General features: G+C 35.0%; 1 protein-coding gene across 4 annotated transcripts in view; it reads left to right on the top strand.

The window, feature by feature from the left end:
• Positions 1 to 18,017, top strand: part of WASHC4 (WASH complex subunit 4) — an 81,187-nt gene continuing 63,170 nt past the window's right edge. For all 4 annotated transcript variants that reach the window (XR_009543546.1, XM_060166566.1, XM_060166565.1 and 1 more), the window contains exons 1-13: positions 1 to 135; positions 3,313 to 3,452; positions 4,387 to 4,440; positions 4,537 to 4,602; positions 5,371 to 5,416; positions 5,884 to 5,951; positions 9,164 to 9,246; positions 10,870 to 10,912; positions 11,359 to 11,462; positions 12,059 to 12,179; positions 13,601 to 13,724; positions 13,829 to 13,956; positions 14,799 to 14,959. Coding sequence is in view for 3 of the 4 variants with exons in the window: in XM_060166566.1 (XP_060022549.1) it covers positions 75 to 135; positions 3,313 to 3,452; positions 4,387 to 4,440; positions 4,537 to 4,602; positions 5,371 to 5,416; positions 5,884 to 5,951; positions 9,164 to 9,246; positions 10,870 to 10,912; positions 11,359 to 11,462; positions 12,059 to 12,179; positions 13,601 to 13,724; positions 13,829 to 13,956; positions 14,799 to 14,959 (1,199 nt within the window). In the remaining variant the exon portion in view is untranslated. The remainder of the gene's footprint in view (positions 136 to 3,312; positions 3,453 to 4,386; positions 4,441 to 4,536; positions 4,603 to 5,370; positions 5,417 to 5,883; positions 5,952 to 9,163; positions 9,247 to 10,869; positions 10,913 to 11,358; positions 11,463 to 12,058; positions 12,180 to 13,600; positions 13,725 to 13,828; positions 13,957 to 14,798; positions 14,960 to 18,017) is intronic.

The raw sequence follows: 18,017 nt of genomic DNA, 5'->3' as shown, positions 1-18,017 counted from the left end.
TTACAGCCGCCCGGGTGAGGCCGCCGTCGTCGCCAAGGCTGTTTGGGGCTGTGACTGTGGGAGGCACCGGAGTGATGGCGGTGGAGACTCTGTCCCCGGACTGGGAGTTCGACCGCGTTGACGACGGCTCACAGAGTAAGGGAGCGGCAGGCAAGGGTTGCGGGTGGACGCTCCCCGGCCCGCCTCAGCCCGGCAGCGCTCCTGCGGGAGGGCTCTGCGTCGCTGTCGGCGCGCAGCCGTCCGCTTCGGGACATTTTCTGCGCCTCGGGGTGTGAGAGGGACGCGCTCGCGAACCTAACTTTCCGGGTTGGGATCCCCGGCGTTGCTGGGTCAGGCCCGGCCACGGCTCGGCCTTCGGGGCGGTGACTGTCCTGGGGAGCCCGCTGTGGCCCGGGGGGGCGCGGCGTCCACTTCGTGCAGCCGGGGGCTCGGGCGGGGCGCGCCCGGGGAGGGCCCGCAGCCCGGGGAGCGGAGGCTGCCTTGTCTCTGGCCGCCCGGGGCTTTCGCCAGATCTTCAAAGCGTGCAGTGGTAGGTGAGGCTGAGGTCCAGGTTCCTGTTTCGGTTTCCTGTCTTTCTTCGTTTTCCTCCCAAACCAACTTTTGGAAGTTTGAGTGTTTTTACCTTCATATTCATATGCTTATCTTCTCTAGAAGATAGCGAAAAAGAACTCATTTCGCGGTAAAAAAATAAACACGTGAATGTCAAGTTTATCTCCTCCCATGCCTTTTATTTACGTTAAGTGGTATTTTTCAAAAGTGATGTCCTGTAGTTTCCAGCGCACCTAAAAAGGTTTCAGAAATTACAGCAAATCTGCTTCCGATTTTACTTAATAAAATTGGATTGTCTCATTTTAACCTAGCAAATTCAGTTCCACGCAGCAAAATTTAGAGGCCAAACTATTTCAGTGAAACTTTACCTAAGATGAATGCAAATTGGTGATCTGTTTCTGACCTTTGGTGATATGAATCTGCGTAGGTGATATAAGAGAGATTGGAACATACTGCTTGTGAATTTGTTTTTTTAATGTAGTTTTCTCAAAAGGTGAATGTAATTTTTAAAAATTAGGGGTAGGGCTTCCCTGGTGGTGCAGTGGTTAAGAATCTGCCTGCCAATGCAGGGGACACTGGTTCCATCCCTGGTCCGGGAAGATCCCACGTGCCGCAGAGCAACTAAGCCCGTGCGCCACAACTACTGAGCCTGCGCTCCAGAGCCCGCGAGCCACAACTACTGAAGCCTGCGCGCCACAACTATTGAAGCCCGCGCGCCTAGAGCCCGTGCTCTGTAGCAAGAGAAGCCACTGCAGTGAGAAGCCCACACACCGCAACGAAGAAGAGTAGCCCCCCGCTTGCTGCAACTAGAGAAAGCCTGCGCGCAGCAACGAAGACCCATTGCAGCCCAAAATAATAATAAAATAAATAAATTTATTTTAAAAAATTAAGTGTAAATTTTGCATAATTTTACAAAAGACAGGCACATTAGATGTAATTAGGTTTTATTAGCCTCTCAAAGAAGCATGAGCTTAATTCAGGATGGTTAGCAGTTTTTCACAAAACATTCCATAAGTTATAAGCTCCTATGCAGCATGAAAAAATGATCCTGGTGGTATTGAATCTTTCAACTTGTTTACAGAGAAGATAACTGTACTTACTGTTAAAGTGAACTGCACCTTGTCATGTATGAAGTTGTATGGACAGAGGTTCTCTACTTTAGTATTTGCAAAATATTGGAATGAAAATATGTTTTGGGTTTGAAAAATGGTTCAATCAGAATGATCTGATTCACTCAAAAGACTTTTTCCACATGCCAGGAACTGTGGTAGGTATTAGGGATACAAAGATAAAACAAGGAATTAAGTCTGTTGGAAGAGATAAGCATGTAAATAGGTTTTTGCATTTTTTACTCTTGAAGAATCATTATGGAGTTCTTATTTCAAATCTTTTTATTTTAACTTTTACCAACTTAAAAATTTATCAGCAAGGAATGTTAATGTTATTACAGGTTTTCTCTTGCCTGCTACTTTATGAATTTCCAAACAGACTAAATGAATAATTCATTGGCATGTTTTTCTAGCATTGCCATTAAGAACTCATTTGCTGTTTAAACGCAGCTTTGGTCATTTCCCACGTAACTGAAAATTAGACATGTACTTGGGATTTCGAGAATCTTAATGCAGTTTTAAAAATTTAAGCTGTAGGGAAGAGAGGACTTCTCTGTGCCTTGTTTTCATTAATTTTTGGAATATGAATCATATCTAGACTAATTTTTTTCCAGAATTGCCTAGATTAATACTATAATGAGATGGGAACCATAATGAACTAATTGATCCACCTGATTTGGAGCATTAGTTGCAAAATAGGGGAGAATGTGAAGCTAGGTCTTTATCCTTAATGAGTTAGAACATACCTTATCTTAGAGTTGCTTGGCATTGCTAATTTGAGGAGAGAAAATTTTTACTTTTTTTTAGAAGACAGCGATGGAATAAAGTAATTCACATCAATAAAAGAAACTGAGTTGGAGTTGAATTTGCTGTCTTTGGAATAAGTAATGAATTCTTATGTTTAATAAGGTGGAATATTTACTGTCATTAACTTTGCTGAGTAGGCAAACTTTTATTGTCCAGTTTATTCCAGTGAGTTCCTAGAGTCATCTATTAATGTGTAAATTCTGTAAATATCAGCACAGTATTCTGTACTCACTGTCCTTTAGTGGCTTTTCCAATTCTGTTATGATAGTTAAATAATTAAAACAAAATATCTTGGTAAATTTGAGGCATTACAGGAATAATATGATGAAGCAGGTCTAAAACCATTTAAAAAACAATATTTAGGTGTATTTTTAGATGTAGTTTACTGTGTAATTAAGCATTACATTTTAAAATTTTGCTTCTATGACAACACAGATTTTTGCACCTAAATCAGGTCATGATTTTTTTTTTTTGCACAAAAAAGTTGTTTATGACTGAAACATAGAATCAGGACATTGAGTTGTCTAAGGCATTATTCACATATTTTAGATTTTGGAGTAAACGGTATAGTAACTTTTTCGTAGTATTTTAAAGTTGCAGTTTTAAGATGATATCTCTAAGTGGTAACATCTACTGTTTTTTACAATTATCGTATCTGTTTGGAAAAGATTGAAAGTTCAGTTATTGTTTAACTTTAAAACTTTATTTTCAAGAAGTCCAGACATTCCGAAGTGATACATTAACAATGCTTAGTATCTACTTTGCTGTGACTTTTGAGATTATTTGAAGTAAATGTCTTGTAATTCATTACTTATACTTCTTACAAACTTTTAAAATTTAAATTTAGAAATTCATGCTGAAGTCCAGCTTAAGAATTATGGGAAATTTCTTGAGGAGTATACCTCTCAGTTGAGAAGAATTGAGGACGCACTGGATGATTCAATTGGAGATGTTTGGGATTTCAATCTTGATCCTATAGCATTAAAGGTTTGATTTTGTTTTATTTTTTAATTTATGTATACTTTTTAAGGACATACTGTATCTTGAAAACAGTTTTCAAAATTGGGATATGTATTTTTATTATTTGGAATCTAAAAGAACTAAAATAAACTTGGAGAAAAATGGTTAATTTCTCTTTAAGCCATGCATGTGTTTTTGTTTTCCTTTTTAAAGAATGACACAAACTCAAAGTCTTCAGTGTCAAAGAATGACACGAACTCCAACTCTTTGAGTTAACTTGTTTTTCATTATCAAGAAAATGAAGAGGATTGGAATAGCATATTGAAGCTTTACTTGTTTTTTTTATTGAGGTTATTTTACATACAGTGACAAGCATAGATTTAAAGTACTGTTCAGTGAATTTTACCAAGCACCTATTCCCATGTATCTCATATCCCAATCAAGATACTGAATATTTCCATGATTTCCCAAAAGCTCCCTTATGCTATTTAGGGGACCTTAATATGGGAGTGATTTTTTTAAGATATAAAATAAGTCACTCCTGCTCTGTTCCATTTTGAGGTAGTTCTGTTTTATCTTTGAAACTGTTGGTGCTTAAGTCATACCTAACATTTATTGAGTACTTATTATGTGCTAGACAACTGTCCTAAGTCGCATGTTGACTTACTTTAATAACAGCTTTCCTGAGATGTAATTCATATATCGTACAATTCTTTGGTTTTTACTGTATTCATAGAATTGTGCCACCATCACCAGAGTCAACTTTAGAACATTTTCACCAGCCCAAAAAGAAATCCCATAGCCATTAGCAGTCACTGCCCATCTGGTGTGGTGCTAGTGCTGAGTACAGGGTCGAACACAAATTTCCGTAGAAGAGAGATAGTCTCTCAGTTTGTGTATTTAGAATTTTCATGATTTTTTTCAAATTAAAAAGAAATTTTATTTTCCTTTGTTTCTATAGCTTTTGCCTTATGAACAGTCTTCCCTTTTGGAACTCATAAAGACTGAAAACAAGGTACAGATTCCTAAACCTAAAAATCTATTTTTAAAATGCTTTAGTTATCTGCTATAATTTACTTTTTTCCTTTTGTGTTTTTACTCATGAAACTAGGTCTTAAACAAAGTCATCACTGTTTATGCTGCACTTTGTTGTGAAATCAAGAAATTAAAATATGAGGTAATTATTTGTACTCTTAAGACCTTAAAAACATGATTTAAAAGCAAATATGTGCTTATATGTGTACAGTGTGCATAAATATTTAGTGAATGTTGAATGAACTGTATATTTATAATAGTAGTAATAATGAGTACCATTCACTGGGTGTTTACTGTGTACCAAACATCATGCTAACCCCGTTAATGCTAATAACCACCCAGGAGGTACGTGAGGAATAGATGAGGAAACCGAAGCTGAAAGAGTGTCACTCAACCTAACATTTTACTGGTAATAATGGTTTGAGTCTGGGTCTGCATTCCTTCTGTGTTACTTGTCATATAACTTTCTGGATATAACTGGCTTTCTGGATATAACTGATTTTTTTTTAAAACTTTGCATTTTTAATATGTTCTGTGTTTCCTCACCCATGAGCCATTAAAACTCTGGTAGAAGATGGTAAACTTCATCTTTTTTTCTCTACCTTTTTGATACTATGTGGTTGCTTTTTCTCTCATGAACTAGTGGGAGGATGTGGGAAATTACAGAGTGGTCAGATAAGACAAAGTAAAGGCTAAAGAAATCAAGAAATAAGGTTGAGTATCAGTAAGATCTTTGGTACTCTAAAGATAAATTACATTTACCTATATTGCAAGAAGTTTTTGAATTTAAGTGAATTTATGTATGTGATGTAGTCATCTGCTTACTATTAAATAGGGATAACTAAGAGAGCTTAGGAATTTAAAAACAAAATAGCAACCTTATAAAATTATTTTAATTTTTTTTAAACAGGCTGAAACTAAATTTTACAATGGTCTCTTGTTTTATGGAGAAGGAGGTAAGTTTTAAAATTTCACATTGTAATGTTGTGATGCTTTTTTTTGCGATTGAAATGAACAAAAAGTTAACTGGCAATTCTAGGACTGTCATGATCATGTGAAGTATTAGTGTGAGAAAATTAACATTCAGATTTTTTGTCGGTTTATATTTTTGTTTGGTAAACAGGTAAAAAAAACCTCAGTGATGAAGCAGCAGCAAATTCTGTATGAAGTTTATTTTGATATTTTTATAAATTACAAAGCACTGTAGCTAGATGAGGATTTTCCTTGAATTCATTAAATAGTGAAACAGATGGTTACTTTTAATTGTGTGATTAATGATTGTTTCATTTTTCTCTTCAGTGTAAAAATTCTGTTTTCAATACTATGCAGATTAGAAGATGTCCTAATGAATAAAAATCACATTTTTTCTTTTGGTGTTGATTAAAATAAAAAATTGAAATATTCTTCATGTTGCCTTTTAAAGCTACAGATTCCAGCATGGTGGAAGGCGATTGCCAAATTCAGATGGGGAGATTTATTTCATTCTTACAGGTAAATGGTTTTTACTTTTTATTGAGCCTTTTCTTTGAAAAGTTTGAGTAAATCACACATAATCAGAAAAGAGTTATGAAACCTTCAAATGCTAAGAATGTGTACTGTGAGGGTAAGATACTTAGTTGGAGATGGATTAAATTGATAGTTAAGGAGACTGTAATTCCTGGAAGATTTTCATAGCATTTTTAGTAAGATAAGCTATCAAAATAAGTTTCTTTGTATAATTTCATTTATGGACAGTTTATCACCATGCCTTTTAAAATAATTTAAATTTTGTACCTGGTAGGAAAGGATACTTTATGTTCGAAAAAGTTGTTAATGGAGATCATTAAGCTGTTATGTGAGCTATGATGAGGTTTAAAAGCAGCAGCACATGATGCTTCTAACCAGATGTTTCAGTTTAGATATGTTTTTCATCACTGCAAAGTTTTAGTTATTCTAGGTCTTTTGGTTTATCAAAAGAATGAAATAACTTCTGTTTCTCTGTTATAAAAGCAATGCTTATATAATATGACAAAGGCAAAAATTGGAGATAAGGGAACAGTACTCATAATCTCACTTACCTTTTGATGGTTGGATATAAGATTTGATATATTCCATTGAATCACGCATGCTACTATATTCAAATCTTTTATATCTTTACTACTTTTTTTGGTCTTCTTACCTAACAGAGCATTTTGTTGAAAGTATCCTCTATGATGGTTTGTGTCAGTCAGGGTTCAGTCCAGAAAACAAATCACATGAGGTATTTCAAAAGGGGAGATTTAATAGAGCTACCATATGATCCAGCAATGCCACTCCTGGGCATCTATTCTGAAAGACAAAAACTCTAATTCAAAAATATACATGCACCCCAGTGATACAGCATTATTTATAATTGCCAAGTTATGAAAGCAACCTAAGTGTCCATCAACAGATGAATGGATAAAGAAGATGTGGTACATATATACAAAAATGGAATAATACTCATCCATAGAAAAGAGTGAAATAATGCCATTTGCAGCAACAGAGCTGGACCTAGAGATTTTCATACTAAGTAAGTCAGACAGAGAGAGACAAATATTATGTGATATCACTTATATGTGGAACCTAAAAAATAATACAAATGAATTTGTTTACAAAACTGAAACAAACTCACAAACAGAAAACAAACTTATGGTTGCCAAAGGGGAAAGGTGGTGGGGAGCGATAAATTAGGAGCTTGGGATTAACAGATACACAACACTATACATAAAATAGGTAAACAACAAGGATTTACTGTATAGCACAGGGAACTATACTCAATCTTTTGTAATAACCTATAATGGAAGAGAATCTGAAAAAAATATGTATAATTGAATCACTTTGCTGTACATCTGAAACTAACAGTATTATAAATCAACTGTACTTCAATTAAAGAAAGAAAGAGAGAAAAAAAAGGAGGAGATTTAATATAGAGAATTGGTTCCATAAGAATTGGAGGGCTGAAAGAAAAAACAGTGAGGTAAGCCAGAGGAAGCAGATATCACCTCTACATCTAGGGTAAAAAAGGGAAAAGGTTCGGGTTGCCAGAGTCTGGGAGCTATAGGAGGAGGAGCCACAGGGAATTAGTATCATACCTCTGAGGAAGCAGTGCTGCCTGGTTGCTGCTGGTAGAGTTTAAAATTGAAGATTGGTTCTGTAGTGCTGAAAGAAGGAGGAGCCTGGGGCAAGCTGCCATTGCTGGGATGAACTGCTCCTGCCTGGATTATGTTGATAAAAACAGCAAGAAATAGGAAGGATGTCTATTTCCTGCCTTCTAGTCTGCTTTTAATGCCACCTGTTGGCAGAACCTAACAGGAAGCCTGCTGGGCAGGAGTCTAAGAAATGTTAATTTACAAGGTTGAAGTGAATGTGTCAGTTTCTCTAGTTTTGTCAAATTTTGCATTTCTTATTTTGAGGATGTTTTATTTGGTGCATACAAGTTTATAATTGTTCATAATTTCCAGTAAATGGAATCTTTTATTGTGTGGTGATCTTCTTAAGCTGTGATAATAATTATGTAGGTAATATATAGTTACATATATGGTCATTAGCTATAGTAATGCTAATAAAATCTGTTTGATATTAATATCATTGCCCCAGCTCTGTTTTAGTTAGCATTTTTTTTTAATTCTTTTTATTCTTTCAGCCTTTCAGTGTCATTATGTTTTAGTTGTGTTTCTTTAAAACTGCATCTATTTGGATTTTGCTTTTTTATATAATCTGAAAATTTCTGTGTTTTAATTGGTTAATTCTATTTCTGTCTTATATAAATAGTGTATTATGTATCTGGACTTATTTCTGCCTTTTTGTTTTGTGCTTTCTATTTGTCCTGCATTTTCTGTTCTTTCCTCTGCTTTTATTAGACTTTTAGAAGTTTAATAAGAAATGTAAAACTAGAGCTGTTTAAATAAAATTGAAATGTATTATTTTCACTTTCAAAAAATTTAAATTGTGGATCTAACAGCTGCATATGATTCCATTTTTAAACATTCAACAAATGTTTTATGAGCCTAGCATATGTTAGAAACTGTTCTTGGTGCTTTGGATACTGCAGTGTACAAAACCAACAGAAATTTCTACCCTCATGGAGCTTACAGTTTAGAGCAGCCATAAGTTTAATTAGGTTCTAAATATTTTAGGATAGATGTGAGTTAACTAATGACAAACATATTCCTGGGATAATTAATATTTCACTTGATGTGTGCCAAGCCTGTTCATAGATAAGGTTCAAGGTAATAAACATTTGAAGTTATTTCAGAGTGACTTCTGAAGACCCCTTCCCCTCATTGTCATGCTTTCTAAACTGGCAGCTTCTGAGCTTCTTCATTCATTCAGATGTTCACTCATTTATTCATTTAATAGGCAGACATTTATTGAGAAGCAGTTGAGGGTTAGCCACCATACTGGGCAGTGGCCATTCAAAGAAGGAATAAGACAGTCTCTGTCAGTTAGGAGTTATATGAGTAATGAAAACAAGACTTAAAATAGAAGGATGAATGAAATGCTGTAGGGGCAAAGAGGTAGAAATAACGTTGGGAGGTGAATTAAGAACTGATTGCTTGAAGGATGCTTGAAGTTGTCTTTCTGCAGGTTAACTGGAGATTTTTAGTAGAAAACTATTTTGTTTAGTATTGTTACCATAAAAATTCAGTCAGAAATAGTGACATTTACTCAACTTGTAACGTATACTCAACTTGTCATTTCAGGAACTGTCTTGTTTTGTTACGAGGTGCTATGAAGTGGTGATGAATGTAGTCCATCAGTTGGCTGCCCTCTATATCAGTAACAAGTAATGGATTTTAGAAATGTTTTTACATTTTTAATAGAGATGCAGGAAATGTTTTTCTTAAACTAGCTAAATATCTGAAAGTTTTTCATTTGTTCACTCACTTATTCACTCATTCCTTCATTCACTTATTCAGCGTTCTTTGAACACTCATGATGTTTTAAACACTACTTGATGTGTGTAATCCATAGGTTAGTAAGACAGTTTCTGCCATGGTGAATGAGCCCATTATCTGTCTGAACGAGAATGTTGACAGAATAATCTTAAAGAAATCTGATTGTATAGAAAAGGCTAATATAGAATTAGTATATGTACCAAGTTGTCTCTACTTATTTCCTCTTTCCTTTACATTGAAGGGTCCTTGGATTAGAATCATGTGACACTTTTCTTAAACTACAGAATCTTGGGGAGTGGGGCTAGGTAATCTACCCTGAAAAATTTTTGTGAGTAATTCTAATGCTCTTCCAAGTTTGGAGACCACTGCCCTAAATCAAGAAAAAGACCACATTTTCATAGAGCCCTTAGTATTCTTAACCACCACAAAGTAATATCTTGCATTTGATTAAAACTGTATATTTAAAAATTTTCCCATTTATTACTTAATTATAATGTTACAAAACTTTCTTTAGGTATATGACTAGGGAGTCTCAATTATGAGAAGAGAGATAACTGAAGCCCAAAGAAATTATTTGCCAAGATTCCATAGCAAGTTAGGTACTGCTTTTTTGGTCACCAGTCCATTCATTGTTGTTCTTACTATACCATGCTGCATCTCAACTCTCTTTATAAAGTGAAAGACTGTGTTAACTGTTTCTCATTCTCATGTTTTTCCAGTCAGTCAGTTATTTATTTTATGTTCGTGCTCTCACTGAAGTTCTCCTCATGGCAGAAGTGAACGAGAGCACAGCTCCCCCCAACCCCTGCTGTACTTGGTGTGTAATTCAAAGAGACTCCCCACTACCACACTGCTGCCCTTGAAAGAGGAAATTTGTCTGAATTTTGTGTTTAATTTTTTAAATATTCTATCTTGTGGGATATTTATATATGCTTTGATAAGTATTAATTTATTTACTGTTGAGTAGATTGACTCTCTAGGAAGTAAAATTGAATTATCCTGGGGCTTTTGACTTTGGTATAATCCCATTTGTATGCATTGTTTTTTCAGTAGGAATGAGAATGCTAGCAATAAATCCAACTGAACAGAGGTCTAGTTCCCAAATGCCAGTTTGGGTGGGATAAAGATTCTAGTTGAAAATTGCGAAATTCTGATAGTTTAGAAAGAAATAAATACCAGTTTTGTTATTTCTTTAGCTCCATCCCAAGTTAGATCCTTTAGGTTTGAATGGCTAAGGGTTATTCATGGGCTGCCTATTGACATATACCTACCCACTGAGGAGTTGGGTGTAGGCAGGGAGAGCCCAGACTCTGTATGTACAAGTTATCTGCTTGGGAAAGTGGAATACGATAATAATTCTTTGGGTCGTGTAAATTTTAGTGACTAAAGCCTAAATAAAAATAAATACATATTAAAATTGCAAGAGCTTCTGCTGTTATGTGTTTTCCTTAAACATGAACTGTGACAAAAAAGGAGTTTTTTTTTTTAACTTGGGTGTTATTTTATTACAGGATCGCACCCAAAATTATAGAGACAACTGGAGTTCATTTTCAGGTAAAAGTAATTTAACTTGACCTGTAAAATTGTAATTTTTAGTATATTTTACTTTGGAGTTTGTATGATTGGGGAGTACAACAATTATTGCAAGGCTCTTAAAGGAGTTCTTTTTTTTTGCATTTGTTCTCTTTTATCTGTGAAGTTGATGAGGCATTACTGACCCACTATCAGTGTAACTCTTCCTAGTATTGGCCCAATGCAGACTCTCCAGGTGGTCTCTTCAGAGAATCTACAGTATCACGATCAAGGATGAAATATTGGGTGAAGGGTTTCCCAATTTAAGGCTGATGGTTCCATCTGAGGATTAACAGTTTCATCTTTAGTTTAATTTACCCACTGCTTTAATTTAGTAATTAGCCCAAGTGTGTTTAACTTAAAAAATCCACATGAAGCTTAACTTCTAACTAGTGATTAAATGATAATCATTTAAGGTTTTTTGACAGACTATGTATGAGCACTTGGGAGAGCTGCTAACAGTTCTGCTTACCCTGGATGAAATTATTGACAATCATATCACACTGAAAGACCACTGGACTATGTACAAAAGGTGAGCCAATTACAATGTTTAAAATAGTCTTACTTTGTATAGGTAATGTATTAGTAAAAAATAAATAAATATAAATAGTACAGATCCGTTAGGAGACCTGAAGATCTGTACTTAGAAGGATCTCATGTCAGATTTTCTTTGAAGACAGTAACCATTCTTTTAATTTCAGGTAGGCTTTTTGAGTGTATGATATACTTGTACAAAGCATCCTAATTCTTAAAGTGTAGTTGTTAATTTGACTATCTTAGGACTCAGATTCATTTTTTCCTTGTTCTATACGAATGATAGTTGTTTGTTCTCCGCTTGGTTTTATTTTGTTTTATACTCCAGAACTTTTAAAAGTCAAGGCATTTTGTTTTATTCAGTCTATAAGCATTCACTAAATGTCTTATCTAGAGAGCACCAGATATCTGAATTTAAGATGATATAAAAAGGTATGATTAGAAAATTAAATATGTTAGGATTGTTTTTGTTCAAATTTTCAAATGTGTAGAGCCAAACAAGTGATACAAATATAAAACTTTGATTTCTGGGAATATTTTTAATACAATAATTTATTAGGCAAATCAAAGGTCTTTCTCCTACTTTTCTACAAGGTTACTGAAATCTGTCCATCACAACCCTTCAAAATTTGGAATTCAGGAAGAAAAACTAAAGCCATTTGAGAAGTTCTTGCTGAAGCTAGAAGGACAGTTACTTGATGGAATGATATTTCAGGTATGAGTGCTGTATCAGGCTATAGTAAATGGGCTTATATTAGTAGACCCATCTCAGAATTGTAGTGGGTCACTTTTATAGCATATTGTTGTGAGTATATTTTTCTTTAAAAGTGCTTAGGCTTAAAACATGGTTAATGTACTAAAATATAGTTATATCAGTATCTAGTAGGAAATGAAATTAATAGTATACTGGTTGTATTTGTGATAAGGGTTTTTTAAATTATGTAAAAGGATAAAACCGTTCAAGGGTTAGTATCTGAGTAGTTGTGTCAAGCATTTTGTTTGTTGTTAACCTCTAGATTTAGGTTTGTAAGACAGCCTTTTATAAGTCTGTTTTAATTTCCTACTCGGAATATAATTTGCATCTGCACAATCCAGGTAGCTTCTAACCACGTGTGGCTGTTTAAATGTAAATTAATTAAAAAAAATAAAAATTCATTTCTTCTGCTACACTAGCAACATGTCAAAGTCTTAATAGCTGCATGTAATCTCATTATCACACTGTGCACCTTAAACTTATATATGTTATATGCCAGTGATATCTCAGTAAAGCTGGGAGAAAAGCCAGCTGTGGCTAACAATCATATCAGACAGCACAGATATAAAACATTTTCAACATCACAGAAAGTTCTGTTGGATGGCACAACTTTGGGTAGCATCCACCAGAAATTGCATTACAGTACCCTTGAACAATATGGGTTTGAACTGCACAGGTCCACTTATATATGTATATTTTTCAATAGTAAACGCTATAGTATTACACAGTCCACGGTTGGCTGAATGCAAGTGTGCGGAGAAACCGTGGATGCAGAGGGCTAGCTCTAAATTATACGGGGATTAACCCCCACTTGTTCAAGGGTCAACTGTGTGTTCCATTTAAAATCTGATTCAAGGTTACCTTTAATTTATATTTTAGATGATCACAGTTTTTACAGAATGATCACAACTCTTGTTTATACCAACTTAACTGTTAATCTGTTAATTTCAGAAGAATTTTTTTGTTGATTCTTTTTCCAGGAGCCATTTCTACACATAATGTAATAAAGTGTTAGGAAAGTAATTGTAAACAGAAAAAGTCTCCTCTTAAAATTGCAAATTAAAATAATAAAGCATGCTTTCCCATGCTTCATCAGATACACCTTCTATAATCACTTGTGTGTATCTCTTCATGTAGAATTACAGATTTTGGTTCAGTTTTATTACTTTCACATAAGGGGTACTCAAATATGTAAGTACATATACATTTCCCATTCAGAAGGATTTAGATATTAGGTTAAGGTTAAAAACCTGAGCCTCAGTGTTAGTAAAATCAAAATGATGAATGTAGGTGTTTATCACTCTATATTTAAATCTGTTTAAAGCATATTAAGTCATAATAGCTTATGAGAGTGTAAATTTCTCTAAATGTTTCCTGTCTAGGCCTGTATAGAACAGCAGTTTGATTCTCTCAATGGAGGAGTATCTGTGTCAAAAAATAGCACTTTTGCTGAAGAATTTGCACATAGTATTCGCTCAATTTTTGCAAATGTAGAAGCCAAACTTGGTAATGTAACATGCATTTTTTGGTTTTCATTTAAAAGTTTTCATTTCCTTTAAAGCAGAATTTTAAGTATATTCTGTTTTTCTCTCATGTTATTGTTTTATAAGGAGAACCTTCTGAAATTGACCAGAGAGACAAGTATGTAGGAATTTGTGGACTCTTTGTATTGCACTTTCAGATTTTTCGAACGGTTGATAAAAAGTTTTACAAGTCTTTATTGGACATTTGTAAGAAGGTAAGAACTTGGAACTTCTATTTTTTTCAATTTGAATAGATGGAAAAGATTTGGGATAAAATTGGGTATTTTAAAATGTATTTTATTCCTGCTTACAAAAATAATAATTTTTGTAATATTTTGTAATAATAATTACAAAAATAATATCATAATATTCATTTTAAAGAATATTTAAAATATTTAAGCATTCCAGAAATAAGTAACATAGTAAATGAAAATACCCCATAATTCCACATTGTATAAATACATATTAGTGGATGCTTTTCCACATTTTTTCCTGTACACTAACTTGCTATTACTACTTTTTCCTCTTTCTTTTCCTTCGCTTTCTCTTCTTGCCACCCATTCTCATTATTGAAGTAGGAAGAAATTTAAAACAATTTTTTTCTCTGTCTTTGCTGTTTCCATGATGTGGCACCTGTTTTCAAAATTGAAAATTTAGATGGTTTATATAATCAAGTGATATATGACCATGAGAACCCAGCCATCTTGGATATTTATTTTGTATTTTTTCACTAAAATAGAGTGAAAGTAAAGGTCATGAAGACTCAAGTTTCTGTTTAATTTTTGCATATTTTTGTTCATCTGAAAATCTGTGAGTGTGTGTGTGTGTGTTGTTTAATATTTAGACAGAATAAAATTAGTGTCATGCTCCACACCAGATATAGGAATGCCTTTACTCTGTGCCGCATTAACATAATTTATCTCATATTAATGAGTATCTTTTTATCATTATTTTTCTTAAAATAGGTTGTTTTCCATTGCATGTTGTAGGATTATTAAACAGTTTGTTGCTTAACCTGCATTTAATGATTTTCCTCCTCTTTCATTTCCTGTTTCAGGTACCAGCCATCACTCTGACTGCTAATATTATTTGGTTTCCTGACAATTTTTTGATCCAGAAAATACCAGCAGCTGCCAAACTTCTGGATAGAAAAAGTCTTCAAGCCATTAAAATCTACAGAGATACTTTCCTACAGCAGAAAGCTCAGTCCCTTACCAAGTAGGTTTTATAAGTACCCATAATGTAAATATTTAGATAGTTTATATTTTCAAATTTTATACTGATTCTAAATATGCAGAAAGCATTTGAATTATAAGATCAGACATAGTTACTCATTACCAGAGAAAACGTTGGGCAGTCTCAAGGAGATTTATTTTCTAGGAGTGTTTTTTGTTTTAAATGTTGTAGGCTTAAACTCAATTTAAGATGTAGGCAAATTATACTTTATGGAAATATAGATATGTGTGCATACATTCATATACTTTTTGTCAGGTGCATTAAATATTTTTGTGTGTAAAGTGAAGTCTCTGTAGTAGATGCCAGTTGATGACATTTAGAACATTGTGTGTACATGACTCAATGTTGATTTTTGCAGGAGTTGACTTTAGTTTAATGCAGTCCTTTTTTTTATTTTTATGAAAGTAATGTATGCACATATTTAAGAAGTTAAGAAGTACTAAAGGTTCAGAGGAAAAAAATGATTGTCCTCTGCCCCATTCCCCCCTGTGCCTTCGTCCTGCTTCCTAAAAGAACACTTTTAACTCTTAGTTTCTTCTGATACTTACATCTTTTAGCTTATCTTACTGTGTAAAATTTCAGATATACACAAAATAGAGAAAATAGTATAATGAGCCCCCATGTTCTCATCACATAGCCTTAACAATTAAATTTACTGTACATTGTCACTTGAGTATACTGCTAAAATTTCACGTTGACTGGGATGAAGATTTTAAGTGAAGCGACACAGGACTCTGCCAGTGGCCCTGTACTGGACAGTTTTTAACTGTAACATGGTTAAAGGGTAATAGGGATATTTACCTACTTTCTGTTAATCTTGACTATTGAGGGGAAATTGGGTCACTCCTGTACAGTGGGGCAAAGAGGAATATATCTGGAATATACGAGATCCCCTAAAGCACCTCTTAGTACTCCCAAGTCGAATAATTAAAGTTAGTGGAGAGTGACAAGTCAATTCAGGCAGGACTACTCATGGCAGAGATTTCAGGGCTCTCCAATACACTCTGAAACAGAGTTGAGGAGGGATAAAGACATAAGTTTGGATTTAGATTAAAGAGATGAGCTCAGTAGGATGGAGAGACAGGACCAGGCTTGGTAGCAGTAATTTTAAAAAAGATGTGTATGTTTTAGTTATCAGAGACTTCATATTCTTTAACAGTATGATGCAGTTGCTAAAACTGTCAGTTTGTACTTAATTACATTAATAACTATACCCAAGTTATGGAAGCTAGTAGTTATAATATCTAGGCTAGGGGAATTGGTAGTTCCATTAAATTCTTATTGGTCAGATTATAATGAGTGTTTGGTGGTGCCACATTTTAAGAGTGTCACAAACGGTAGCATCTTCAGATGAACCTGATCAGGATGTTAGATCTGAGAACCATGACCTTTGAAGACTCACTGAAAAGTCTCTATATAGTTCGGCCTTTAAAAGAGAAATCTGAGGAATGATGTATTAGATTTCTTTAAATATTTGAAGGGCATTCAGGTTGAAGAGGGAACAGATTTGATCTCTGTGGCTCCAGGAAGTTGAATTAGAACCAAAAGATGAATGTGACAGATATTAATAATAATTGCCAACATTATCAAGCTTGTAACTATGTAGTAGGCATTATGCTAAAGCTTTAAACACATCGTCTTTTGTAAACCCTGTAACAGTCTTCTCATATGGGAAATAACAAAGTCACAACTAGTATTTACCCTATGCTTTCTATAAGCCAATAACTATTCCAGGAACTTCATGTGTATCATCTTTTTTAATCATCAGAAAATCCTATGAGGTAGGTACTGTTGTCATGTCCATTTTATAGGTGAGAAAATTGAGACACAGAGGGATTGAACTTATCCAAATTGAAACAACTAATATGTGGCAGAGCTGGGAAGTCTAACTCTAGAGCACAAGCTCTTAACACTACCCTATAGTGTTTCTCTATATTTTTATCCCATTTTCAGGTAAGGAAAATGAGGCTTAGAGAAATGAACTTTGCCAGGTCACACAGCTGGGTACGTATCAGAGAAGGCATGCAAACCCACACCCGTCCTACTCTAGAGCCTTTGCGACAGAGTTGTGTAGGCTGCCCTGAGAGGTAATGTACCCTTTCACTAGAGCTACGCAGGCAGAATAGAGATGACCATCAGTCCAGGGTGCTGGAGGAACTGAGTCTTATTATGTAAAAGATTGAATAAGTTGACTTTCAAAGACAACCCCCCCTCCCCCGTGTGATAACATTTCAATATTTCTGAATTCTTTAATTTCAAAAACATACCTCTCTGCAGTCACTATAGAGCTCCTTTGAGCTGAAGAGGGCAATGTCTTTTTCATTCTCCTCATTAACTGCCAAAGAAACCTAAAATTCACAACACTAAAATGAAACCCAGGAGAGAGGAGATGGTGTGATCAGCATGAGCTTTGTCTGACATTTTAGAAGAAGTTGAGGAAGTGACTAAGGGCTGTCCCAGTCAGGCTCCAGAGTTCATTATGGAGGAAGAGGAAACAGTGGGGGACAGTTTTCCTGCCTCCGCACCATACATTAGACCCCACGTGGCCAAGTGCCCCCAGCCACCTCTTTGACTAGGGTCCAAGGTTTGTAGGTTGCTGCATTTTGCTTTTTGTTCACAACCATTTTGATGCTGGGGATACTGCCCTTGGAGGGTAGAGGTATGAACCTTTGTTTCAAACCCCCAGTTGACGTACAAGTGTTGACACTGTTGAGTGCTTTATATTAGGACAGGAGATTTGTTCTTTCTCCCTAGTGTTACTCCTGTTTGTACTTTGAAATGAAGCTGACAATCTGACAGGACCCTTTTTGGACTCACTTTGTCAATTAACTTGGCTTTTTAAAACTTGAAGCAGTTTCATTTTTATATATTTACAGGAGATGAAGATTATCTGGTGTCTGGATGTAGGAATGATGGGTGGAGTGACAGACCTCTGCTTTATCCCGTGTAGTGTGACCTAAAACTCAGTGATTCTTGACTGCCCTTGACTGTGTATTAGCCTTCTTCTTAATGTTACTGACTGGATTGCCATCAACTTGAT

This window comes from Lagenorhynchus albirostris, chromosome 11 (genome assembly GCF_949774975.1).
Source record: "Lagenorhynchus albirostris chromosome 11, mLagAlb1.1, whole genome shotgun sequence".
NCBI lineage: Eukaryota > Metazoa > Chordata > Mammalia > Artiodactyla > Delphinidae > Lagenorhynchus > Lagenorhynchus albirostris.
The sequence above is the reverse complement of the archived record's forward strand: the minus strand, read 5'-3'. Positions and strand labels throughout refer to the sequence as shown.